The sequence below is a fragment of the Salmo salar genome, chromosome ssa11 (assembly GCF_905237065.1).
Source record: "Salmo salar chromosome ssa11, Ssal_v3.1, whole genome shotgun sequence".
Taxonomy (NCBI): domain Eukaryota; kingdom Metazoa; phylum Chordata; class Actinopteri; order Salmoniformes; family Salmonidae; genus Salmo; species Salmo salar.
Window position 1 is genome coordinate 24,156,656 of NC_059452.1, and position 27,102 is coordinate 24,183,757.

The 27,102-nt window shown below is 42.1% G+C and overlaps 1 protein-coding gene across 5 annotated transcripts; it reads right to left on the reverse strand.

The window, feature by feature from the left end:
* Positions 1–6,500: 6,500 nt before the first annotated feature.
* LOC106562310 (AP-2 complex subunit alpha-2) lies at positions 6,501–24,394 on the reverse strand. 5 transcript variants are annotated; one of them, XM_014127102.2, is made up of 24 exons: positions 24,175–24,394; positions 22,793–22,861; positions 20,786–20,928; positions 20,402–20,595; positions 20,093–20,222; positions 19,712–19,813; positions 19,421–19,529; positions 19,119–19,269; positions 18,827–18,995; positions 18,525–18,662; positions 18,167–18,349; positions 14,121–14,218; positions 13,582–13,813; positions 13,011–13,184; positions 12,671–12,841; positions 12,123–12,310; positions 11,901–11,972; positions 11,611–11,693; positions 11,414–11,503; positions 11,148–11,271; positions 10,853–10,969; positions 10,178–10,247; positions 9,136–9,270; positions 6,501–7,722 (listed from the first exon to the last, which is right to left on the reverse strand). In XM_014127102.2, exons 1-24 carry the CDS (start codon positions 24,239–24,241, stop codon positions 7,645–7,647), a joined length of 3,087 nt encoding a protein of 1,028 aa, XP_013982577.2. In that variant the 5' UTR covers positions 24,242–24,394; the 3' UTR covers positions 6,501–7,644. The 5 variants fall into 5 exon arrangements, 4 of the variants coding, with proteins under 4 accessions (XP_013982577.2, XP_013982579.2, XP_013982578.2 ...); XR_006757534.1 differs by lacking the exon at positions 6,501–7,722 and adding an exon at positions 9,998–10,103; XM_014127104.2 differs by lacking the exon at positions 12,671–12,841.
* Between the last annotated feature and the right edge of the window lie 2,708 nt (positions 24,395–27,102).

Consider the following 27,102-nt stretch of genomic DNA (forward strand, 5'->3'; position numbering starts at 1 on the left):
TTATTTTCTACATTGTAGAATAATAGTGAAGACATCAAAACTATGAAATAACACATATGGAATCATTTAGTAACCAAAAAAGATAATCCCTTGAATGAGTAGGTGTTCTAAAACTTTTGACTGGTAGTGTATATACACTCCCCTTCGTATTTATTTGTACAGTGAAACTAAAATGTTTAATTTGGCTCTATACTCCAGCATTCTGGATTTGAGATCAAATGTTTTACATGAGGCAATAGTACAGAATGTCACCTTTTATTTGAGGGTACATATATTTTTCATACATATTTGTTTTACAGTTTAGAAATGATCAGCAATGTGTCCCTCTCTCCGATATTTTGCACGCAGGGCTTTTCATTTTACAGTTAGAACCCAAAGGTCTGTGGTTAGAACTCTATGGGTGGAGTGGGGATTTCTTTCTGGGAGGAGATTGTCAGAGTACATTGCGTGTCACTGAGAGCCAGACAAACCTGGGTGTTAGTCTATGTCTTTATTGTAACCAAGCAGAAAAAACAATATGTTGCCATAACTAAACAAAATGTGGTAGCTACATATGCTACATTTGGTGTGATGTTATGATGTTGACAACTGAAAAAAGCACAACATTTTTTTTATTGCATATCTTAACTTTACAAGTGAGAGCTTTTCATTCCCACTTTAGATGTTAATGCTGTTACCTAAATTAGTATGTAGAAAATTAATTTGTAATACTATGCAAGGCTTTGTTAATCTCCCAAGAAGTAACAATATTCTTCAAATGTATTTTTTTTTAGAGTTTTTCCTGTACGTACTTGTAGCTATAAAGAATTTAGAAACCTCAAATTGTTCTATGAATTGTGGAATGTTCGAGCATAAGTTCGTACTTTGGGTTCTATACCAATGACAAGGTACTGGTTCAAAAGCCTTACCCACCTCTAGATACACAGGTGGGGCGGCTGCCCGCAGGTAGCGTCAGGAAGCAGTGACTCAGATTTGTTGCAACAGTTCTGGACATTAGACCTTATGTGGTGTAACACTTAACATATACGTCTGTTTGCGAATGAAATTACAGTCTCTGCTGGGTGTCCATACTTCAATTTTTTGTCAGCCCTTTTCTTCTGCAAATATTTGTAGCTCATTGGTGCCCTCCAAGTTACACATGAATTACACTTGGTGAGCCAAAAAAAACTTTCAATCTCTCACACTAATATTAGCATACTAGTCCTGTATTAGCTGAGTGATATACACGTCTGTAGCATAGAAAAACATTTTAAAAATCAGCATCTCCGCTTTGGTAAAAAGGCATTTGTACAATTAAGAACAGTAGATTGCAGGATTCAATAGTCGGATATGTAAGTTTCTCTGAATAAAAGGTGGTCAATCCGATATCTGCAGTGGCCGTACAGCATTTACTGGGATACGGCCTCTACAGAAGTCAGAGCTGTTGTCAAGGAAGTGAGTTTGTATTTATACTGGACCTCCCGCCTCCACCTACCATCAACCAATCATGTCTATACGGAGCCCTCCGCATTGTAACAACATTTGGGTTGCCACAGCAATGCAGTAAGCTCAATATGACCTCTGCATGCCTCCAAATGCTGGTAACCACTCATAAACAAATACATTTAGTTTACATTTTTTCACAAAGTAGTGCACTGGGCCTTTACTAGTCCTGTATTAGCAGACCAATATAGACGCCTGTAGGTGGGCAAAACAAATATAATCTGCATGGCAGCCTCCCCCACTGGCAAAAAAAAGTTGTATCCATAGTTTCAGCATTTGGCTTCCATGTTCTAAAAGCGTTCTAAACTTTGGTGGATTACCTATACTGAACAAAAATATAAACGCAACACATAAACGGAACAAGTCTTGGTCCCATGTTTCATCAGCTGAAATAAAATATTCCAGAAATTTTCCATAGGCAAAAAAAGCTTACTTCTCTCAAAATGTAGGCACACATTTGTTTACATCCATTAGTGAGCATTTATCCTTTGCCAAGATAATTCATCCACCTTACAGGTGTGGCATATCAAGAAGTATACCTTGTGCTGGGGACAATAAAAAGTCACATGGAAATGTGCAGTTTTGTCACACAACACCACTGTTGTCTCAAGTTGAGGGAGTGTGCATTTGGCATGCTGACTGCAGGGATGTCCACCAGAGCTGTTGCCAGAGAATTAAATGTTAATTTCTCTACAATAAGCCACATCCAACATCGTTTTAGAGAATTTGGCAATGCGTCCAACCGGCCTCACACCCGCAAACCCTGTGTAACCACGCAAGCCTAGGACCTTCACCTGCGGGATCGTCTGAGACCAGCCACCCGGACAGCTGATGAAACTGTGGTTTTGCACAACCAAAGAAGTTCTGCACAAACTGTCAGAAACCGTCTCAGGTAAGCTCATCTGCGTGCTCGTCATCCTCACCAGGGTCTTGACCTGACTGCAGTTCAGCGTCGTAACCGATGTCAGTGGGCAAATGCTCACCTTCGATGGCCACTGGTACACTGAAGAAGTGTGCTCTTCACAGATGAATCCCAGTTTCAACTGTACCGGGCAGATAGCAGACATTGTGTGGGGGAGTGGTTTGTTGATGTCAACGTTGTGAACAGAGTGCCCCATGGTGGCGTTGGGGTTATGGTATGGGCAGACATAAGGTACAGAAAATAAACACAATTGCATGTTATCAATGGCAATTTGAATGCATAGATCCTGAGGCCCATTGTCCTGCCATTCATCCGCCGCCATCAGCTCATGTTGCAGCATGATAATGCACGGCCCATTGAACACGTTTGGGAGGCTCTGGATCGACGTGTACGACAGCGTGTTCCAGTTCCCGCCAATATCCCGCAGCCATTGAAGAGGAGTGGGACAACATTCCACAGGCCACAACCAACAGCCTGATCATCTCTATGCGAAAGAGATGTGTCACGCTGCAAGAGGCAAATGATGTTCACTCCAGATACTGACTGGTTTTCTGATCAGTGACCAAAAACAGATGCATATCTCTATTCCCAGTCATGTGAAATCCATAGATTAGGGTCTAATGAATTTACTTCAATTGCCTGATTTCTTTATATGAACTGTATCTCAGTAAAATCTTTGAAATTGTTGCATGCTGCATTTATATTTTTGTTCAGTGTAATTTACCGCATGATGATGTCACCATCGAAGGCCAAAACTCCATCCCACCAAAACAGGCTGAAATTTCAGGTTGTCTTTTCAAACCGCTCTTAAACCTAAAGGGCATTATAATTTTTTACAATTTCAGTGTTATTCCAACCTCATAGTGTGGAAATATATTAAAGACACCTGTTCTTTCCATGACAGACTGACCAAGTGAATCCAGGAGAAAACTTTGATCCCTTATTGGAGTCACTTGTTAAAATCCTCTTTAAATCAATGTAGAAGGATTTTTACACCTTGAGACAATTGAGACATGGATTGTGAATGTGTGCCATTCAGTGAGTGAATTGGCAAGACAAAAGATGTAAGTCCTTTTAAACAGGGTATGGTTATAGGTGCCAAACACACCGGTTTGTGTTAAGAACTGCAACGCTGCTGGGTTTTTCACAGGCATATTGACACCTGTGGGAAGTATTTGAGTCAACATGGGCCAGCATCCATGTGGACCGCCTTCGACACCTTGTAGAGTCCATGCCCTGACAAATTGAGACTGTTCTGAGGGCAAAAAGGGGGTGCAATGTTTTGTAAACTTAGTGTATTTAAAACACAGGAAATCACGTTTTTGACTGCACTGGGCCTTTAATGTATGTTTTTATGGAAGCAAATATAAAATTGTGGCCAAGTATTTTATGTGCAAGTAAGCCTATACTGAATTTCCACACATGTGCTTGGGGATCGTATCATGTGCTAATGAGAAACACGTGTAGTGGATGTGTCTGAAATTGTGCATGTTCATGTGGGCTTCCCCTACTATTTGATTCTACAGCTGTGATAGAACAGACAGATTAATAAAGTATATCAGTTTTTATCAAAGTTTATCAGAGGTAGCTGATTGCTATCCAACTTTTGGCATTGTGCTATTGGGTGAGCACTGTTTAACAAACAGGAGTGGTGCTATTGAGTAAATGGGGACCAGGGAGAACCACAAGCCACAGATGGGTGTGGCTTTAAGCCTAGGTCCGGCTGGGGCTTAATGGACTCTTGACAAGATATCCTGAGGGGTATACTACAAAGCAGGATCAATGAGTTAGCCAGCTAACTTGCCGAAATATTCTGAACTACCTACTTATTTTTTGGAAAGATAAGCTTGACATGGGCATGGTCTATTTGATTCAAAAACCAAAAACACATATTTAAGCTTAGCTTTCAATAGTTATTTAATAGTAATTTAAGTTGTTTTATCAAAGTTAGCTGGCCAACTCATTGAGCCTGCTTTGTTGAATAACTCTCAGATGTGTTGGTGATTCTAGAAAATTCCTTAATCTTAAAAAAAAAAATATCCTTCAATATTACATTGCATTTGCTACAGTATAACCAGTACTATAGATCCCATGTGAAATATAATGGTGAAACATACTAAACAATAACATTTCAGTAGCGTTTTACATTCCAGGATGGCATTATGTGCTAATAACATGGTAATAGTAGGGTAACAACATAGTTACACTCAATGAAGACATTTTGCCCAGTTACCCCGTAATTTAATTGGAATTATATTATTCAGGGTAAATATCTATGCATATATCCTGCTCCTCCCTACACATCACGGAACTATTTGTGGCCGTCACATATTCCACTATTAGTCAAGTTTCATTCAACATTTTCCAAGAGTACAAGCATAGGGCTAACCCTGAAACTCAGCTCCTTTCCTGAAACATCATTAAACTGCTGTGTGAAGAGTATCTCTTGGCCTCTAGAGAGTAATAAACCACTATGTGCTGCAGGAAATATGTCTGTTTTTCCATCACGGATAAGTTAAGGGTCCTATACACCGCTTACCGAAACCAAGAACACATTCGTAATTCTGATAATCATCGAAATCATCAACATGTCCAGAGTTTGTGTTCAACTTAAACAAGACATTAAATTACATTCAGACACACCGAGCACCTATTTAATGAGCATAAAGGTGCTCTCTCTGGCATATAGGAATAACTGGGTTATGCAAACCTAACGGCTGCATGTATTATATATACACTTTATATTGCATTCTACCATTTCAATCGAAAAAAATTATAATAATCTGGTGAATGTTCTGATGGTACACTATCAACAACCTAAAACCTTTGCCAACTGTGTAAATAGCCTATTAACCTATTAAATAAATAATAAATAGAAGAGTTCCAGCCTTTGTTCTAGAAGGGTTCTGTGGTGGTGACAGATGCTGGTGTGGTTGTGTAATATCTATGATTATACAACAGGTGGGTCTAATCCTGAATGCTGATTGGTTAAAACCACATTCCAGCCAGTGTCTATTCCACAAGTTCCCACCGGCTAAATCTATGACATTAAAATGCCCATTTACTCTGTTCCATCTGACTATGCAATCCACTGTCATCAGCCTAGCCAGGCACTTTATAAACTTGATCTCCACAATAAAAAGCATCTAGACATTATCTCATTTATTTTAGACTAATATTTCGTTTTGAACAGCGGAGATTTGTATAAAACTTGCTGTCTGTCTCTCCGACATTTGCGATATTGTTTCAATATTCAAATTCTATCTCCAGCTGTCCTATAGTAATGAACATGTCGGGACGAGACAGAGGCAGCGTTTCTCTGCCAGTCGAAATCATGAATCAGCGGGCATCAATTTTTATGGATATATACAAAGAAATGTCAATTGAAAAAAGGTCAAACGAAACAAAGTGCAGCTAGTTTGCAGTCTTTCCAGCTTCAGTTTGAAGTGATTGTGTTGGCGGCTAGCTCCTCTGAACAAGTGTCCTGACGAGTGAGCATATTATCGTTGCCAGGCAAAATCGTGCCTGATTAGCGCACTGTTATGGATGTATCCAAATAAATGTCACTAGAAAACAAATGCAAATACAGCTACTTTGGTGTTATTCTGGCAGCACTTTTTGACGTGACTGTAAGTTAGCCGTAGTTGGCTAGCTAGCAAGCAAAGGAGAAGAGCGTTGCCAGCCAGTACTGCAACGGAACATTTAGAACGAACAACTAGGTCGCGTCCATAGATACAGAACAAAAAGACTGAACAACTGGGTCTAGCAACTAAACCGATAGAACTAACGACCAGCCGGCTTGGGTAGCAACCCTAGATTTGTGACGGGACAATATTTTGTGGAAGGATGAAATAGTATGAATAAATTCATAAAAATAACCTTTTTAATCAAAATATGTCAATTACTTGAAAATATTGTTAACCCGTGTATAAAAGTGATAATGCCTTCGAAGCCGGTGTTTGGAGGATATATTGGCATGGTTTGCCAGCCCTCGACTTCGCCTCGGACCTAACAACACCTGTGCCAATATATCCTCCAAACACTGGCTCCTCGTAAATTAGCACTTGAACAATAGGACATTTTTAGGTCAAAAGAGTAAAAGTGACACAATCAACTTTAATTGGCAACATCTGTAATATCATTGGGAGCAGAGAAGCCTTGGCCATTGATACATATATAGTTTTTAACCCATATAACTTAAAGGCACTGGGAGGACAGGAAGTGATTCAGTATGTACCAACAACTTAAACTACAGTTAGCCAACAGCCATACGATTGCAAAGGCCACAGGCGACAAGAAACCCTGTTGTAAATTGGGCGTTGCGTACGCTTATAGTTCTTCAGTGCTCTATTAAATGGCCTGTCTTAAAAAAAAAAAGATTTCATTAGATACAAAACATGTCCGAGAGACATATTAGATACAAATAACCCCCTGATTTGGGACAGAGAACAGCTTTGGTTGGACACACAATTGTATGAATATTTGAATATAATGCCGCCACTTAATTCCTTAGTGGTTTGTTTTTGAACATAAGCACACACACATTACTAGCAAGAAGATGATTTCTCATAACAGTCCCTTAATATCTATATAATGACCGCTGCAATTTAAAATCTCATCCCCATACACAAAAAATCATACACAATGGCAAGGGTTTGCAATAGGGTCATAACGTGTTCAGGGACAGGGCTTGTTTTCAGGTAAGACAAGAGCAGAGAAGACTGCTGCCATCCTTAGAACTAAATAAGATGACATCTTTTCATGTATGCTTGTGTAACTGTAACCCTGGATCTGAAACACAAAATAGGCACATCTATGGACACAATCATTGCTCAGTTGGAGAAGAGGGTCAGACAACTAAGGCATTTTCTTGCCAGTCCCCCATGAACTCCAATTCTTCCAGTCAATATGTCTTTAAAGAACAGAGAGAGGACTAAGCCCTTTCCACAACAAAAGCAAAGCCGTAAATATTCTGAGCGCACATGGACATAAGGCAGACTTAACGTAGTGAAATACTAGTAAAGTATGTGAAAGTCATTTGATATACAGTACATTTATAATAAGTCAAATATAAAAAAGAATTTACACTGTACACTGTATCAATTCCAATTTAAATGAGACAGACGGGAAGGATAAGTGTGACCTGTTTGTTATGAACCATGTGGTGTCTTCACAAGTGGCAGGGGGAGCTTGTACAGCTCTGTGGTAAATCAGTTAAGAAGACCTGATCTGGAAGCAGTTCAGAATTGTTCTGAGAGCAGATCACACAGGCGCTGTGACACAGTATCTCTGCTTGTCCTTAGTGTTAAGCGGTACATCTGAAAAAATAAGAGAGAGAGAGGGGTTAAATAGGTGAGAAGGCTGTTCATTGACTACAGCTCAGCGTTCAACACCATAGTGCCCTCAAAGCTCATCACTAAGCTAAGGACCCTGGGACTAAACACCTCCCTCTGCAACTGGATCCTGGACTTCCTGACGGGTTGCACCCAGGTGGTGAGGGTAGGTAGCAACACAACCGCCACGCTGATCCTCAACACAGGGGCCCCTCAGGGGTGCATGCTCAGTCCCATCCTGTACTCCCTGTTCACTCATGACTGCATGCCAGGCACGACTCCAACACCATCATTAAGTTTGCCGATGACACAACAGTGGTAGCTCTGATCACCGACAACGATGAGACCTCCCTATAGGCTGAGGTCAGAGACCTGGCCGTGTGGTGCCAGGACAACAACCTCTCCCTCAACATGATCAAGGAGATGATGGTGGACTACAGGAAAAGGAGGACCGAGCACACCCACATTCTCATCGATGGGGCTGTAGTGGAGCAGGCTGAGGGCTTCAAGTTCCTTGGTGTCCACATCCACAACAAACTATCATGTTCCAAACACACCAAGACAGTCGTGAATAGGGTACAACAAAGCCTATTCCCCCTCAGGAGAGTGAAAAGATTTGGGATGGGTCCTCAGATCCTCAAAACAAATTATACAGCTGCACCATTGAGAGCATCCTGACTGAATGCATCACTGCCTGGTATGGCAACTGCTTGGCCTCCGACCGCAAAGCACTACAGAGGTTAGTGCGTACGGTCCAGTACATCACTGGGGCCAAGCTTCCTGTCATCCAGGACCTTTATACCAGGCGGTGTCAGAGGAAGGGCCTAAAAATTGTGAAAGACTCCAGCCACCCTAGTCATAGACTGTTCTCTCTGCTACCGCACGGCAAGTGGTACCGGAGCACCAAGTCTATGTCCAAAAGACTTCTTAACAGCTTCTACCCCCAAGCTATAAGACTCCTGAACATCTAATCAAATGGCTACCCAGACTACTTGCATTCCCCTCCTCTTTGACGCTGCTGCTACTCTCTGTTTATTATCTATGCATAGTCACTTTAACTCTACCTACATGTACATATTACCGCAACTAACCTGTGCCCCCGCACATTGACTATGTACCAGTACCCCCTGTATATAGCCTATTGTTATTTTACGGCTGCTCTTTAATTATTATTTTTTTCTTAAAACTGCATTGTTGGTTAAGGGCTTGTAAGTAAGCATTTCCCTGTAAGGTCTACAGTTGTTGTATTCGGCGCATGTGACAAATAACATTTGATTTGAAATAGGTGGGTCAAATACTTTGTCTGGATATTGAAAAAGAGTTGGTTGAGAAAAGAGTTGGTGACAGGGTACTGGGGTGGAGAGTAATTCTCACTGGAGGGAGGTGAGGGCTACATACCTGTGCTTGAGTATTAGGCTCCAGTCTCAAGAGGCAGCCAACCTGGGTGGTCTTCGTATGGATGACACCAGCGCCCACAAAGTTGGAGGGGTTTGGATCTACCCCATCCAGCAAAGCAGCACCAAAGCCCATTATCTGGAAAACAAAAACCAGATCAAAGTTAAGACTATCGACAACACAGCCCAACATGCTGACTAGACCGGGCGCACGTGCGTCATCACGCGCATATTGATTTTGTCAACTCACACCAGACGCGATCAGGACACACATGTTGAAATATCAAAACAAACTCTGAACCAACTATACTAATTTGGGGACAGGTCGAAACACATGAAACATTCATGGACATTTAGCTAGCTTGCTGTTGCTAGCTAATTTGTCCTAGGATATAAACATTGGGTTATTTTACATGAAATGCACAAGGTTCTTTTCTTCCCGGATCTTTGTAGAATTTTGAGTCACACAAAATTGTGTTTTCTCTACTCCGACAACAGCTGCACCATCGAGAGCATCCTGATGGGTTGTATCACTGCCTGGTATGGCAACTGCTCGGCCTCCGACCGCAAGGCACTACAGAGGGCAGTTCGTACAGCCCAGTACATCACTGGGGCCAAGCTTCCTGCCATCCAGGACCTCTATACCAGGCAGTGTCAGAGGAAGGCCCTAAAAATTGTCAGACTCCAGCGACCCAAGTCATAGACTGTTCTCTCTGCTACCGCACAGCAAGCGGTACCGGAGTGTCAAGTCTAGGTCCAAGAGGCTTCTAAACAGCTTCTACCCCCAAGCCATAACACTCCTGAACAGCTAGTCAAGTGGCTACCCCCTCCAAAAACATGTGGACATCTTTTGCAACGCTCAACACCTTGTAGAGTCCATGCCACGCAGGAGGTGTGGTCAGCATGTTACACAGTATTGCTAGTGAAGTCAGGGTGACCTTCATTCAGTTTCTTCACTTCCGTCTTTCATTTCTATCAACAAAAAACAAAACAACACAAGTCAAGACAAAATCTCCATAGCAATTCTAATCATAAAGGGATCTCACCTTGGCTTTGGTAACCTCTGTGTCCATGGAATGCTTTGCTTTGAAAATCTTTTGTACCTCTTGCTGAGGGCTGTGGGTAGAGAAAGTCAGTCACATACCACTAGCAGTTTCGCCCTCAGCTGTTAAGGATGTGTAACTACACTAGGTTTTACCTTGTTGCTGAATGATGGAAAATTGATACAAATGTATTTCCATGTGAACGTTTTGATGTTGTTGCACAATTTTCACATTTAGTTGCATTTAATTAAAATGCATTAGATGAAGTTGTATTTCACTGACCTATACCACCTACATAAATCAATATTTGGTAGAAGCGCTTTCTGGAATACCAGTGAATTGTTTAATAGTCGCCACAGACTGCACACTCCTAGGGAAACATTGATCTATTTCTCTTGGCAATGTTGCTCAAGCTCTAATAGAATAATTTCACAAGACACTGTGTACCTATTCTTTTGGCATTTCCTTCACATTTAAATATACAGTAGAAGACAGTACACACTATTTATATCAATATTTACACATGCAGGACAATCTGAATGAATGAACCCTTTTGTGTCCTCGGAATACGAGGAAGAGTAAACTGGCACATTGTCAGAGGGAATATTGTGTCCATATCAAAAGAGAGAAAAACATGTAATATATGACCAAGCATATAGCAGAGATATGTTTCCTTACGCTCCAAGTTGTTTCCAGCGCTGAAAGAACTCCTGCGATGTCATCTCTGTAGGCTGGAAAAACTTGTTTAAAGTAATAGGCAGTTTAACAGCAATGCTCTGGAGAGTTCCCCCGTACCTGTGGGTAGAAACAGGAGTAAAACAACGCTAAATAACTGGGAAACCAATACAGTAGCATTTCCAACAACGTTCATGCAAACATTTAACGCCAATCTAGCAAATAGTTGCACACTGAAACAAACTCCAATATTCAATGTATTATAAAAGCACATAAAAGGAGGAAAATAAGTTCTTACCTAAACTGAATGTTGAGCACTGGTGCATCCACAAAGTCAGACATACACTCAATGTTGAGTATCTGCTGTAGTTGTGCACCCCCGTCCACAGTGGGGTCTGCAGGCTTGGCATGGACATTCAGTTGTAGGGGAACAGTTAAGAAAAAGGCACAATAGGGAGCAGTAAATGGCCACCCCTAAACAATACATAATATAAACTGGGAGGGATTTATTAGCATACGGAAATTATTGATGAAAATGACATAAGAGCTTCTAGTAAAGGATATGAGCCTGCAGAGTATCTTGGCAGACCACAGAGGCAGCGAAATTCATGAACTGGGTTGATGTCTTGTTACCAAAGAACACATACATCCGACCTGTATGTTGGAAAAAAGGAGAATTAATTGAACCCTAAGATCTAATGGTCAAAACCTGATCATAATCACTCTTAGGTGCATATGTATTTTTGCTGAGGCCTACTCACCCAAATTCTGTCTGAATTCAGACTTCAGGCCGATCTGGAGGAGCTGGTTCTCGTATAGGACACCATTGTTCTTGCACACAAACCTGGAAGGGAATGGTGCAAGTGGTAAGCATCTCATATCTGGCATCTTGGGCTTAATGTACTGTATTGACTCCCAGGATTGGACTCCAACCAATATGCCAAGAGTCCCGCAGTGTACAGTAGGGAGGTAACTAATGTCCCTTTCACCAGCGCAATCTGCTGTGAGCATGCAAGTGTTTTGAACAGACTCCACTGATGACGTCTCTTACTTGTCTTCAGGTTCCTCTGCTGTGGGCAGAGTGGCGTTGGCATATGCTACTTGTGGAGTATTCGGCAGGAAACTGAAGCCAAGAGTGAGATGCACAGCGAGAATGTAAAGGGCGAGAGGAGCACATTCACACCAGGTTTTAGTAAGCTCCATGACGGATCAATGCAGTTAAAAAGCCCCTCCCTCCCTCTGATATTTGACCCACTGACACACTCTTTCTTACCTGGAGAAGTTCTCATCTGCAACAGGCCCCACTGCCACTGGTGTCTCTACAGGAAAGGCTGCTATGTTTTCAGAGAAAACATCCACCAGCAGGCTTGTCCCCTTGGAGGCAGGAGGGGCAGAGTTTTGAGTGGTGATGGTGCTGCCCAGGCCAAGCAGGTCTGTGGAGGGAGTGGGGGATGCGGCCACCTTAGGAGAGGTAACGGTCACAATTACTTCACTTCGGAGGTTCAAGATGGGTTGATGAATCAACCGCTCCAATTGGTCTTACGCTGATGAAAGTACAGAGCAGTGCAACACACACACACCATGCAAAACAAACCTCTGTGGGAGGATCTATAATTATTAGGACTATACTTAGGACTCAAAAATAAAAAATTATCCGTAAAAACTTAAGTAAGTAATCAAGCTCACACAAAAGCAATGCGTCATCTTAGCATCTGGAATTGTCTTTATTCCGTGAGCAGATCAGATTACATGATGTTGTTAGGACAGTGTTTTAAAGTTAGGGAAGTGACAAGTAAAAAACCCAGCATGAGCATCCAGAACCTGAAAGAGGGGCCCAGCAGAGAGCAGCACAGGGACAGCAGAGGCCTGGGGGGGCATGGGGGTGAGGGGGGCCTGCAGGAGGTAGGAAGAGGAGACCGGACGTGGCCGGTTGGTGGGGGGTGCGGTCAAGGCGGGGGCCAGAAGATCCCCAACAAACGAGAGTGGAGAGCTCTAATGAACAGAGGAGGAAACAGTGAAGGCAGGACAGAACGAGAGAGCTGAGGAGAGTTACTGAAAAGACAGCGGAAAACACCAGGACAGAAAAATAGGAAATGTACACGCCTGAAAGGAGAGGAATAGGAGGCTCTAATAAGTAAACAACACATGACAACAGTAATACCTTGGCATTTGAGGTAGTGCTGCTATGGTCTGCAGTACCCCCATTGGCACTGCGTTCTTTGCGGTTCTCATCCAAATCAGGATGCAGGTTTCCTGGTCCCTTCTTCCTCTTGAGTTTGGCCAGTATAGAGGACTCCCTCTCAGGGAAGGGAGGCATCTCTTCCAACACCGTGGCCTTGAGGGGAGCACAGAATGAATGGGGAATGAAGATCATGACCTGTGTTGGAGGAACTGGAGGCCCTACAGTGTCCTTTTCCGAATTATAGTCTATCTACCAACAAAGACTTTCTGTGGGATGTATTCTGAACAATTAAAAACCAAACAGCTAAGTGTAATATAAAACTGTTGTTTTTAATTGCATTAAATGTAAAAGTGTTAATCTTGCCCACCTGCTAGCTCGCTGCCATAGAGGACCACAATGGAAATAAGCATTCAAGCTTCGTTTTTTTTATGCTAGTTAATTTTTTATGCATGTAATGTCTCCAGCAGAGCATACTACTACTTTTAATGATCTAATAAATGCAATCAATCAGGCTTATAATGGCACAAAGGCAGGGTGGAATGTCACTGACCAGTATGTCAGTGCTGGCGATGCAGCTGAGGCGCAGGTACTCCACAGCACGCTGCTGTAGCTCAACGTCTGCATTGCGGAGCTGGCTGTCTGAGCGCAACACCTCCTGGATGGTGCCCTTCACCTCAGGGAACAGGTTGATGAACTTGATGTAGGCTGAGAGCAGCAAAGCCCGGGTGGGCACCGAGCACAGGTGAAACTTGGAGTGGAGCAGGTCAAACTGGATGAGTGGACTAAGGAGTTCGAGCAAGAAGGACAATGGATGACACACAGTGAATGACGTCTGTTCTCAGCTCCAAAGGATATTATTGACTGTACATTTCTCCAACCACTGGAGGCTGCTGAGGGGAGGACGGCTCGTAATTGCTGGAATGGAGTCAATGTAAAGGAATAAACCACATGGAACCATGCTTTTGATACCATTCCATTGACTCCATTCCACCCATTACTATGAGCCATCCTCCCCTCAGCTGCCTCCACTGTCTCCAACTGAGAATAACAGTGGATCACTGAAATATATGGCATTGATTGGTTACTAACCTTGACCTTGAATCTCCTGCTATCAAGTTCCCAAACTCCCCTAGAATGTACCCTCCGACCTTTACCAGGTTTTCATGGCAGGCTGGGGCCTGGAGTGCCTGTGGAAAGGAAAGAGAGTCAGAGTTACAGTTGAAGTCAGAAGTTCACATACACTTAGGTTGGAGTGATTAAAACTCGTTTTTCAACAACTCCACAAATTTCTTGTTAACAAACTATAGTTTTGGCAAGTCGGTCAGGACATCTACTTTGTGCATGACACAAGTAATTTTTCCAACAATTATTTACAGACAGATTATTTTCACTTATAAATTCACTTATACATTCACTATCACAATTCCAGTGGGTCAGAAGTTTACATACACTAAGTTGACTGTGCCTTTAACCTGTCTGGGCTAGGGGGCAGTATTTTCACGGCCGGATGAAAAACGTACCCAATTTAAACAGGTTACTACTCTGGCCCAGAAACTAGAATATGCATATTAGTAGATTTGGATAGAAAACACTCTGAAGTTTCTAAAACTGTTTGAATGGTGTCTGTGAGTATAACAGAACTCATATGGCAGGCAAAAGCCTGATAAAAATACAACCAGGAAATGAATAATCTGGTGCCTGTAGGTTTTTCATGTCATTGTCAATCGAACACAGTGACTAAGGATTCATTTTGCACTTCCTAAGGCTTCCACTAGATGTCAACAGTCTTTAGAAAGTTGTTTGAGGCGTCTATGATGAACAGAGACCGAACAAGAAGGCTGGGATGTTGGTAACCCAGGGAAGGATGTCAGTTCATTGGCGCGCATTCACGCGAGAGGTAGCTCTGTTCCAAAACGTTTTTCAAGACACTGGTTTCGTCCGGTTGAAATATTACTGAATTTTCACATTCTAAAGGCCCTAAAGATTGATGCTATACAACGTTTGACATGTTTGAACGAACGTAAATAGATTTTTTTTTTTACTTTGTCGTGACATTTTCCTCGCGCGTCCTACATTTTGAGTAGCTTACTAAAACGCGCAAACAACATGGAGTTATTTGGACATAAATTATTAACTTTATTGAACAAAACAACATTTGTTGTGGACCTGGGATTCCTGGAAGTGCCTTCTGATGAAGATTATTAAAGGTAAGTGAATATTTCTAATGCTATTTATGCATTTAGATGACTCCAAAATGGCGGCTATCTGTATTGCGTAGTGTATTTTTCTGAGCACAGTACTCAGATTATTGCAAAGTGTGCTTTCCCAGTAAAGTTATTTTGAAATCTGTCAATGCGGTTGCATTCAGGAGATGTTAATCTATAATTCTTTGAATAACAGTTTAATATTTTATCAACGTTTATGACGAGTATTGTTGTAAATTGTTGTGCTGATTCAACGGCATTTTAGCGGGAAATACATTTTCTGAACGTCACGCACCAATGTAAAATGCTGTTTTTGGATATAAATATGAACTTGATAGAACAGAAAATGCATGTATTGTCTAACATAATGTCCTAGGAGTGTCATCTGATGAAGATTGTCAAAGGTTAGTGCATAATTTTAGCTGGTTTTCTGCTTTTGGTGACGCCTGTCCTTGCATTGAAAATGGCTGTGTGTCATTTTTTGTCTATGTACTGTCCTAACATAATCTAACTTTATGCTTTCACAATAAAGCCTCTTTGAAAATCAGACAATGTGGTTGGATTAAGGAGATGTTTATCTTTCAAATGGTGCAAAATAGTTGATTGTTTGAGAAATTGAAATTATTCGATTTTTGCTATCTTGTCAAGCAATCCCGTTACCGGGATCCTATCTCAAAATTCTAGAAAATGATGTCATGGCTTTAGAAGCTTCTGATAGGCTAATTGACATCATTTGAGTCAATTGGAGGTGTACCTGTGGATGTATTTCAAGGCCTACCTTCAAACTCAATGCGTCTTTGCTTGACATCATGGGAAAATCAAAAGAAATCAGCCAAGACCTCAGAAACAAAATTGTAGACCTCCACAAGTCTGGTTCATCCTTGGGAGCAATTTCCAAATGCCTGAAGGTACCACGTTCATCTGTACAAACAATAGTACGCAAGTATAAACACAATGGGACCACGCAGCCGTCATACCGCTAAGGAAGGAGACACCTTCAGTCTCCTAGAGATGAACGTTCTTTGGTGCGAAAATCAATCCCAGCACAGCAAAGGACCTTGTGAAGACGCTGGAGGAAACGGGTACAAAAGTATCTATATCCACAGTAAAACGAGTCCTATATCGACATAACCTGAAAGGCAGCTCAGCAAAGAAGAAGCCACTGCTCCAAAACCGTCATAAAAATCCAGACTACGGTTTGCAACTGCACATGTGGACAAAGATCGTACTTTTTGGAGAAATGTCCTCTGGTCTGATGAAACAAAAATGGAACTGTTTGGCCATAATGACCATTGCTTTGTTTGGAGGAAAAAGGGGATGGCTTGCAAGGCAAAGAACACCATTCCAACCGTGAAGCACAGGGGTGGCAGCATCATGTTGTGGGGGTGCTTTGCTGCAGGAGGGACTGGTGCACTTCACAAAATAGATGGCATCATGAGGCAGGAAAATTATGTGGATATATTGAAGCAACATCTCAAGACATCAGTCAGGAAGTTAAAGCTTGGTCGCAAATGGATCTTCCAAATGGACAACGACCCCAAGCATACCTCCAAAGTTGTGGCAAAATGGCTTAAGGACAACAAAGTCATGGTTTTGGAGTGGCCATCACAAAGCCCTGACCTCAATCCTATAGAACATTTGTGGGCAGAACTGAAAAAGCATGTGCGAGCAAGGAGGCCTACAACCTGACTCAGTTACACCAGCTCTGTCAGAAGGAATGGGCCAAAATTCACCCAACTTATTGTAGGAAGCTTTTGGAGGGCTACCCTAAACATTTGACCCAAGTTAAAAGGAAATGCTACCAAATACTAAGTGAGTGTATGTAAACTTCTGACCCACTAGGAATGTGATGAAAGAAATAAAAGCTGAAATTAAATCATTCTCACAACTATTATTCTGACATTTCACATTCTTAAAATAAAGTGGTGATCCTAACAGACCTAAAACAGGGCATTTTACTAGGATTAAATGTCAGGAATTGTCAAAAACTGAGTTTAAATGTATTTGGCTAAGGTGTATGTAAACTTCCGACTTCAACTGTATGTATGAAATAGGATAATGGATTGGAGTGTGTGGATGGTTGGGGATTTTGGAGCAACACAACAAAACAGTATCAAGCGAATCCCACACAAACTCCTACCAGAGTGGAGGGATACGGGGCTGAGAACATATCAGTCAGCAGATCTTAACATGCACGTGAGGGCATTTCCATGATGGGTATGTCATGAAGTTGAGATTCAATCTGGGCAGACCAGCATGTGGGGTAGCAAGTCTGAACATGGGGACAAATGTAACTATAAAACAAACACAGCTGAAACTATGGTGGAACAGACTAAAGGAAAAATGGGAAGGCGTCTCGCTGGTTCTGAAAGGATGTATATCTGCAGTAGACATCAATGTATCTGATGTCAGAGTATGCAGTGGTAGAGATAATGGGCAATGAAGGAGGAAAGACACTGGAGAGGAGGGAGGGCTCAAGACTACACATCCACAAAACTGGGATGGAGGGATGGAGCAGCAGTCTGCATGGGTCTGTTTTAGGACCTTACAGTGACCTACCAGTGAGAGACAGTGAGACAGACACAAGCAGAGAGACTGAAGAGAGAATCAAGTCATCTCATATTGCTGTACCAAAGCACAAGGCGGGCTCATAGTTTCCTCCCTGAGAAGACATAGACAGGTTTAGTGGTGAATAGTGAATGACGCTCTCCATCCCCCTGACCTCACAGGTCACATCCAAGCAGGCAGAGCCTGTGATGAGCATCGGAAGTGAGCTGCTTAAAACGAATATGATTAAGGAAACCCACCTACATCAGAACAGAAACACCATTAGTCAATCCAGACAGACAAACATTAGGTTACAATGAGTTAGGTAGATGTTCCCCCATGGCTCGGTTAAAGACAGATTATTCACTAAAATAAAATAAGCACCTCGAACACTGTCTTGGCAGCATAACCTTGCACTTCATCTCTGTTGATAACGATCTGGATGACGCGGTACCAGACCTCGTCACTGACATAGTCCCCAGCGAAGCGGATCAGGTTGAGGATGGTGTCAACATACCAGGTGTAGTCAACTGCATACTTCTCTGCCAGGATGGCCACCTTTAGCACCTGTTGTGAGAGGTAGTCTTAACAGATCAAAGAACGATGGCATTCATGTTTTTATTTAGTTCTGTGGATCGTATTCTTCCAAATTATCTCAGTGGCATTTAAAACATGAAGCTATCATAAACTTTTGGTTGGTGAAATTATTAGAGAAATGGTTAGATACTGGGTTAGAACTCACTATCTCCTCTCTGATGGAATAGTCTGCCGTCTCCAGGTAGCTGAGCATCTCTGCTACAATCTGTTTGGCGTTGCTGCGGTCACACATTGCATAGAGCAGGTCCACAGCACGCTGACGCACACTGACATCTCTCTCCGACTGCAGGATTCAACCAGGTCAAACAAACATCAGGACTAAAGCAGAGTCACATTAACAGGAACAAAACAGACACAGGCATGCATACACTATGTACTAAAGAAGACACTGAATACTAGGACTGGCATATGTATCTTGTGAATGCAGGTACAAGTGTGTTAGCGTACTTTGAGGGCATTTATGACCGTCTCGATGTGCGTCTTAACGGCCTCATGGGAGAACTCGGAGCTGGCTAGGGTGCACATGCTCTCCAAGGCCAGGTAGCGCAGGTTAGTCTCCCGGTGCTGGAGGAACTGGCCCAGCTGGTTACAGGCCCGCACCAGCAGAGTGGGCTCGCTGTAGCGAGAAAGACAGACATTGGTGCCATTGTCACCAGGACAGTCCAACTCAACACATACAAACTGCATTTCTTGAATACATTGGTCCTCTGTAGCTGCTGCAACTGGGAGAGGGACTGACCTGTCATGGTGGATGATTAGACTGATGGCCTCAAACAGCACAGCGTTCTTAGCGTTGGAGTGCTGCACCTTCTTCGACTTGGGAGGCTCCTGGGCCTTGTTCAGGATGGTTTCCAGACATTCGGTCAGACGGCCCCGGATCGCACCATCCTCTGAGGGGGCAGGAAAGGGGGAGGAAGGGGGTCGCAGATGAAAGCACAACTATGTTCATCCCGTCAACACTACAGCCCTTTTCTGAGTAATATTATGTTCACACAGTCAAACACCCAACACGCATGTCATCATGCTGACACAGCTTCTTACCAGGCGGAGGATAGCACTGTAGGAGACGCAGGAGCTTGACAGAAAGCCAAGGAGCTGCAACAAAATAGTAGGTGTAGTCCTGCAGGTCAGTGGAGGCCGAGGAGACGATCTAGAGAACAGGAGGACATGAGACATGACTAACACATTACGCCTCAAGCAAACAACTGACTAATAACTAAGGTTAATAATGATATTCAATGGTCAAAAGTAGACATTGGACAAAACCTGAAATAAAACGTGACATATTGATGAAAGAAGAAAGAAAAGTCCTGCACACGGCCATATGATTACCCTGCTGAGTCTGGCTACAGCCAAGGAGACAGAGGTCTTGAAGTCCTCTGGGCTCTTCTGTGCCAGTGTGGTAATCAGGCTGGTGGCAGCGGTCACCACACCCTGCGCAAAAGGGAAGTAATACAACTGCCATTACACAGAAACAGCTAATCATTAATATTACACTATACACAAACCAATCCAATTTTTTTGCATGCAATGTTTTCCCCTCATTACGCCTACAAACTATTAATTTAGCTCAAACATAGCCCTAACAATGAAGACAGAAAGACATGGTGAAAGAATCCTCTCCTCCACACCCCACCGATCCAAATCTCCCTGACTAAAACCAAAGGTCCATAGTCCTCGCATAATAACCCCTGGCCCCATGGCAGTCCGTACCAGGTGCTGGTCATTAAGCAGATGAACCACCCGGGCGGTCCACTCGCCCATGAGCACTAGGTCTGGAGAGGTCCTGTTGAGACGCAGTAGGCACAGGGCAGCACTCTGCTTCACACTGTCCATAGTGTCCCTGCAAGACAAACCCTGGCAAATTATGACAGCACATCAGCATCACTTAACTGGCACATAGCTTCGTTTTTTTATTTTTATGAAAAGGCCTGACAAAGTTACAGCCTCAAATGTTAAACTGACAGAGAGGGTACCTCAGTCATTAGGATAAGTCTGCTCCACACCACTACCCTTTCTTACCCAGCCACCAGAATGCGGGGCACCTCAGCTGCAAAAGCCTCAGCCATCTCCCTGCTGCCCACATTTGCAATGCAGTGCAAGGCCAGGTTCATGAAAGTGGGATTCCTGCTGGACAGGTCATTCTTTAGGGCATTGTTGATAAGGCTGATGAGGTCACTGTTTGAGTTGACCAACACTGAGATGAACAGGTAACCCTGTGGATATGGATAGAAACAAAGCGTTTATCAAACCTGAAAGGAATTAAATGGAAGTTATCATAATAGCTTAACATAAACCTTGAGAATAGATTGGACAAAACACTGTTTATAACACAATTAGATACATAACTTAATCCACTCACAATCACACAAACAAATTCAAAGACCGGCTGGCTTCTCTACTCACAATTTGTTTCTCTGTGTACTTGTTGGAACTGAGCAGGTTGACTGCCTCCATGTGGCCAAAGTCGATGTCATGGCCAAGAAGGAATATGAAAAGCAGCTTGCACACATATTTCTTCTTACTGTATCCATCTAGTGCTTTGTCTCCTGCAGCAAAACAGAAAGGTCGTTGTCATGACTATGAAGATTTAGAAGCAACAAAAAAAATCGGAAGGAAAGAATACTTTTAAGGCAAGCCAAGTCACCATGACTGATCACGTGTTTGAGAGCACGGAGCGTTAGTGTTCTTCCCTTCTAAAAGAGCAACATGCTAACCACTCCTATAAAGGGAACAAAAACATGAAACCCACGTAGGAATAGATAAAAGTATTACATTCCATGTTGCTAGGTAAATCAATCCCACAACCGACTGTAGTTGAGGAGAGGGTGAGTCAGCACCACAAGACAGGAAGCTGAGTGCAGCACTTTTTTCACCTTGGTGAGAGGGCAAATGGTGGGAGGCCAAATGAGTGCAGCTGTGCAATGAAAATAATGACGGATTCAGAATGTAGCACAAATAAATAAAGTATGTCCAATGCCGCTTACAGGAAACCTTGAAGTGCGCTAACAAATGTAGACCAACGCACATTATAGCATGAAGAGCTGCAACAGCATTCTGAGAGTGGGGGTTTAATGGAGCCCCCACCCCTGTCTGGAACCCCACCTCCACTGTGTTTGGGACGTTGTCCCATGAGAGAGATTAGGAGGGGCTCCACATTAAGGATTAGTTTCTCTAAAATAAGGTTATAATTCTCTCTCTCGTTTATGAACTTTCCACGTAAAGTAAGTATTATCTGGTTCAAAGAAAGATAAACATGAAGATGTTTACATCACAATCATAAAACCTTTAATGAATGTGTGTAGAGAGAAAGAAGAGGAGAGAAAGACAGAAAAAGACAAAGAAAAGGAGAAGAGAGAAAAACAGCATGAAAGATTTTCTGTAGAGCTCTACAGGAAGTTCCTCTGGAAAACAGAGGAAAGGATTCCAGCCTGCTAACATACTGTGCCCCCCTCAGTTTCCTGACAGAACAGTTGACTCAACAACTCTCCCTGTCCGGCTATGCCCTTTAGCTTCTCCCTGCCTCACTGAACCTATATAGCCTATCTCTAGGGATAGTTAGGGACCGTCAATAAATTATACAATGTAAATGGCACTATATTTTATGAATTTATACAATTTATAGTTGGTGGGTGCGTTCTTTGTCATTGAAATTTGGAGGTATTGACCTTTTAAAATATTGTCCCATGTCCCATAGGGATATCGAATGTGAAACCAAAATGATCATGGGTGTTACGATTGGGTCATGTGCAGCTGTGCTCCAAATGTATGATTAGCCTACTTGGGAACTGCCAGCTGTGGGCAGGATTAAAATAAACCCAAACCACAGAAAACTGTTACAGTACCCTTCATTCCATGAGATAGTAAAAAAATATATAATCATCTCGCAACTCTCAGTTTTGGACAAGACTGACTTCATGACCAAATTTATCCTATTTACGATGTAGTACATTTTGACACTAGAACACATATTCAAAATAAGAAGTTGCTTTTTAGGGGTAGTCATTATTTAACCAAATAGCCTGCCTCAGTGGTAGCCTAAGTACTCCATCAGTTTGGAAGGCAAGCCTTTCCATACAAATGTGTTGTTTCATGATAAAAATGAGCTGGCCCATAAACCCATCAAAAGCAACTTTGCAGGTAGGCCCTACATGTTTTCTACCCACCAAAACACAAGTCACCTGATTTTATAGAAGCCACTATCCATTTTCACTTTGGAACAGCAGACTTATTTTAGGCTAGACAGAACAGGTGGTAGAGAACACTTCTGACATTCAGCGTAGCTGCATGGTGATCTCCTGTGAGGGCACTGTTAATCTAAGTGACTAGTGTCAGTGTCCACAAACTTTATGTGGAACCATCAGACACCAAAGTGTGTTCACACCCAGATTTAAGGGCTTTTGCTTGACTTACCTTTAAATTTAGAGCGGATGTTGGCCAACTCTTTGTTAATTCTCTTGATCTCTGCTTCTTTACTTTTACCTGAAATGGAAAATAAAACATGTTATGTTATATCTTCACTGTCACCTGTATGGGCCACAAGTTCTGCAGTTGCAAGCCTGAACGACAGAACTTGTGGAATGGAACAGTTTGGCTGTATCACAATACTCATAGACTGGGCTAAATAATTGATTGTTTCTTTCCTGCAAAGTATGTGTATTGATGTGCCTATGCACCATGAACTAGGGAGGTGAGGTCTAGAAATAAATTGGATACCCTTCAGGAGCAATGGTCTTAGTAGCAAGATGTCTAAATTACGGCATTGATTTGTCAGGAGAGCATACCTGGGTCCGGAGGATCAGACCCAGACCTACAGTTTAGGATCAGTTTTTCTGCATGGCTCTGTAGCATGCCTCATTCACACCTACATTGAAGTTATAGAAAGTTGGTAACCTTCACTGTCTCTGCTATGGATTTATGCAGGGAAACTACTGCTCTAAATAGACTAATTTGCTCACCGAGCACATTTAGACTTCCGTGGCTCTCGTCTAGGTGAAAGTTCCCAGTCCCACCACTACAAAACCCTGCACGCTGTTTTTTTTTATGGTAGTGTATGCAATCCAGCGACTAGTATTGTTATTGTCGAAGGAATACACACTCATTAACTGACAGAGCATGATGTTAGTTGCTAGAGAGAAAAAGGTAGCCAATTAGATAGCTAGTCAGAAAACATTTGTAGGTCACTAGTTTGCTACTAGATTACAGATATACCCAGCACTAAATATGTGTAAATTATCAATCTACAACGATGTAACACCAGCCAGCCAAAATGATGAATGTCACCATGCCATTTTTTATTTCCTGACTATGTGTGACCCACGCCCATTGGCTAGTTTGCTAAACTAGCTAACTTAGCGTGACATTAAACCAGCTAGCTAAGTATAACTAATACAGTAACATCTTGACTTGGCTGTCTGTAGCTAGCTATTTACCTTTATTTCACATGTTGGAAGTTTGTTTAGGAAAACATAGTTAGTTACCGTCCTTTGTGCGCTATTTTTGCTTCAATCTCTAGCTAACGTTGGATAGCTATCATGGCTAACGTCAGTTTGCTAGCTAACGTAACTCTGTTAGCTATAGTACCGTTAACTGACGTTGGCAGGTTAGCTATTTGCTAGGTAACTAGGTAGTTAGCGAACTACCCACACGTTATTTGTTGTATTAATTAAGTAGCTAGCTAGTTAAACATGGCGCGCGTGTGTCTTTACGTGGGATAGCTTGTTTCATAGCTAGCCTTGCATTCCTCCCAAATGAACTGTAGCTAGCTAATCAACAAGTCAACATCAACTACTCACAGTTCCTAATGTCCGATATAAACACACCGAGGCCACGCATTCCATCTCCTTTAGAGACTGCAGGCATTTTGTTCCACGCGATATTTATTTGTTAGCCTATTCTCTGCAGTCAGACCGTAAATAAACTTTATTTCAGTTGTTCGGGAGTAGGTTTCTGTTAAAGAGGCGGAGACATGCCAAGTAGAGACTAAGTAGAGACTGGGGACTCAGGATGTGTAAACGTCAGAGAACAGGCATTTTTAGAGCGAATGAGCCAACTCAAGATTCCCAGGGCGTGAAAAGTGGTGCAGTAGGCCACTCATTTCAAGTACAGTGATTGGTGTTATTGATGCATGGTGAATGTTGTTTCAGAAATACTTTTACTTAGTATAATCTTGCAGACAGACAGAGAGAGAGAGAGACAGTAAAAACAACAAATTGACGGATAACCACAGATACATGTCACTTTATTATGTGGATTCAGTCATTTTGACTGCATGGTACTACAATCTATGTGCAGGTTATCCCTTTTTTGTATCTTGCAGGCCTATTCAGTATGTATTTATTTTGAGAACATTTTCAACAAGTTTCATCTTGTGAAATGTGTGTCCCTGTTGAGATTGATTTTTTTTCTTCCCCCTTGGTCCTTCACATGGTGGTGCTGCTGTCACCACTTTTGAAAATCTTATGTTGCATGCAAACACAAACTCTTTGGGTGGGGGCTGGGGCAGTTGTATCATGCACAGTTTCATGAATGATGATGCGGTCTTATAATTAGAGACAGTGGTAGGGCCTATCTCTGTTCCTCTTCCTAAAGCACGGACCCCTATTTGCCTACAGAAGGAAGGGAGACTGAATTAAACGGCCACCGTCAGGTTTATGGCCATACAGTTAATATGATTTGACTTCTCGTACACTGTTGCCCCAGAGCTTTCCTTTAGCTGTCATTCATCCTGTGGATCCATGTCTTGCACAAAATGGACCTGACAGCCTGAATTTTCATTGAACCATGCATTCATATTTTCTCATAATGTCCACTCTCTTGACTGCACATGTTTGCCGCCTATCCTCCTACGTCAAACCTGTCTTTCTGCTTTCACGTGGCTCAGCCATGGCTATACTGTTTATATGGAAAACAGTTATGGCGAGACAAAATGCAGCTCTCACAGTAGAAGGGAAATATTGTCCAGGTGAACTGATACAGACAGTCAATTATTGCATACAAATGTATTCATGTAGCGTACATGAGATCCTCCCTTACCCATCAACCCAGACTCATCACAGTATCAGCCATTCCAACATCAGTGACAAATACAGTGCACTTCAATTAGGTCCCTCCACGTAATTTATGAAGTCTGCTCATACTGCATATCTAGTGTCAACAGTCCTATAATTACACCATGTTCCTGGAACAGTGATTTGCATGCTTATTGTGTAATCTGATCTAGACAGTTGGCCAACATGTTTTTTTTAGATGTTACAGTAAGAGGTATTTCTTAACCTTTGTTTTACACGAGTCTACTTCTTATATAAAGGTGACAGACAGGTGTTCAATGTTTATCAAATAGGTTCCAATGGATACAGGGGGAGAATAGAAGCTTCATTATGGTTGTCACATGGGTGATAGATGCAGAGGCACAGGATGAAAAGCAGGTTTTCTGATAATCAGATGGGTGAGCATAGCTTTCCTCCCCCATAATAGAAGACTCTTCAAAAAGGGCTCTGACAAAAGACACTCTCCTGCTGAAAGAGAGGTGCATACACTCAGTCTTTTTAATTAACATCTCCTCTACACGTGAATCTAAGCCAAGGTATACAAAAAACATTGACAATGTAGCACAAATAATCTAGGACTATACCTAACAATTAAACATCATTTTCAAACCTTTGCATAGTAGGGTAAATGTACATAATTTTACCAAAGTCTGCTCCTATTATGCTATTCGTCTCGACCAGGTATTCCCAAACTGGGGTACGGGGTACGTGCAATGCCGTCGGGGGTACACCAAATAAAAATGTGATGTGATTCACATTTCTAATTTTTAACATTTTTTTCTTCACATTTTCAAACAGTCCATTTATATTTTACAACTAGGCTATACATTTGGGTGAGGTTTTTTTTCTCACCTGAGTAGCCTCATTTCACTGCCAAAAATAAAATTAAACCATCTAGAGTTCAAATAACAACACAATGTCAAATACAGGTAGTCTGATCAAATAATTAACATCCAATCACATTAACCGTTACTCTCTCGCGGGAGTTCCACTAACGGTCCGTATGTAGCCGAACGTGCTGCTCATGTTGGTATCTGTACTGATGGAGCAAAGGCCATGACAGGGAAACATAGGGAAGTGGTAACGCACGTGCAAGCAGTTGCTAGGGTTGCAAAGGGTCAGAAACTTTCCGGTACATTTCTGGAAATTTCCCATGGGAAGTTAAGCCTTCGAATTTGGGGATTTTTGCTAAAATTCATTAAAAAAAAGTTAACTTATAACAGTGAACCTTTTTTGTGGGATACACATAAGGCAATTCTAGGTCTTTGGTTAAACTATCCCCAATTCAATGGAATTGCAACTCTCTGCATGCACAGTGCATTCTTCCATCACATGTGCAGTGCACTCTTCCATCACATGTACAGCTGATTCTCAAGATCTTGCACACTAATGAGATGCTATTGAGCCCACACCACTACATGCTTTCTGGTAAGTTTTGAGTACAATACTGGGTGGGGTGAATATGTTTTATTTGACATACAATATTTTTTGTTAACTAGTAAATATAGACTTCAGCAAAGTGTGTTTAAATCATTTCTAACTTGTTAACAATTTCTGCTAGTTAGTTTTTGATACCATGTGGGTTTTAGCTTGCTTGAGCCTGCTAACTGAGGCGTGTTAATTCACCTGTTTCCATACATGTTTCATTTTAAACATTTATCTTACAAAGGAGTT

Coding starts and splice junctions, on each gene's coding strand:
- LOC106562310 (XM_014127102.2), bottom strand. CDS start 24,241: ATGCCTGCAGTCTCTAAAGGAGATGGAATGCGTGGCCTCGGTGTGTTT. Junction 18,663..18,826: donor CGGTCATAAATGCCCTCAAA/GTACGCTAACAC, acceptor TGAATCCTGCAG/TCGGAGAGAGATGTCAGTGT. Junction 11,504..11,610: donor TGAATTCAGACAGAATTTGG/GTGAGTAGGCCT, acceptor TCCAACATACAG/GTCGGATGTATGTGTTCTTT.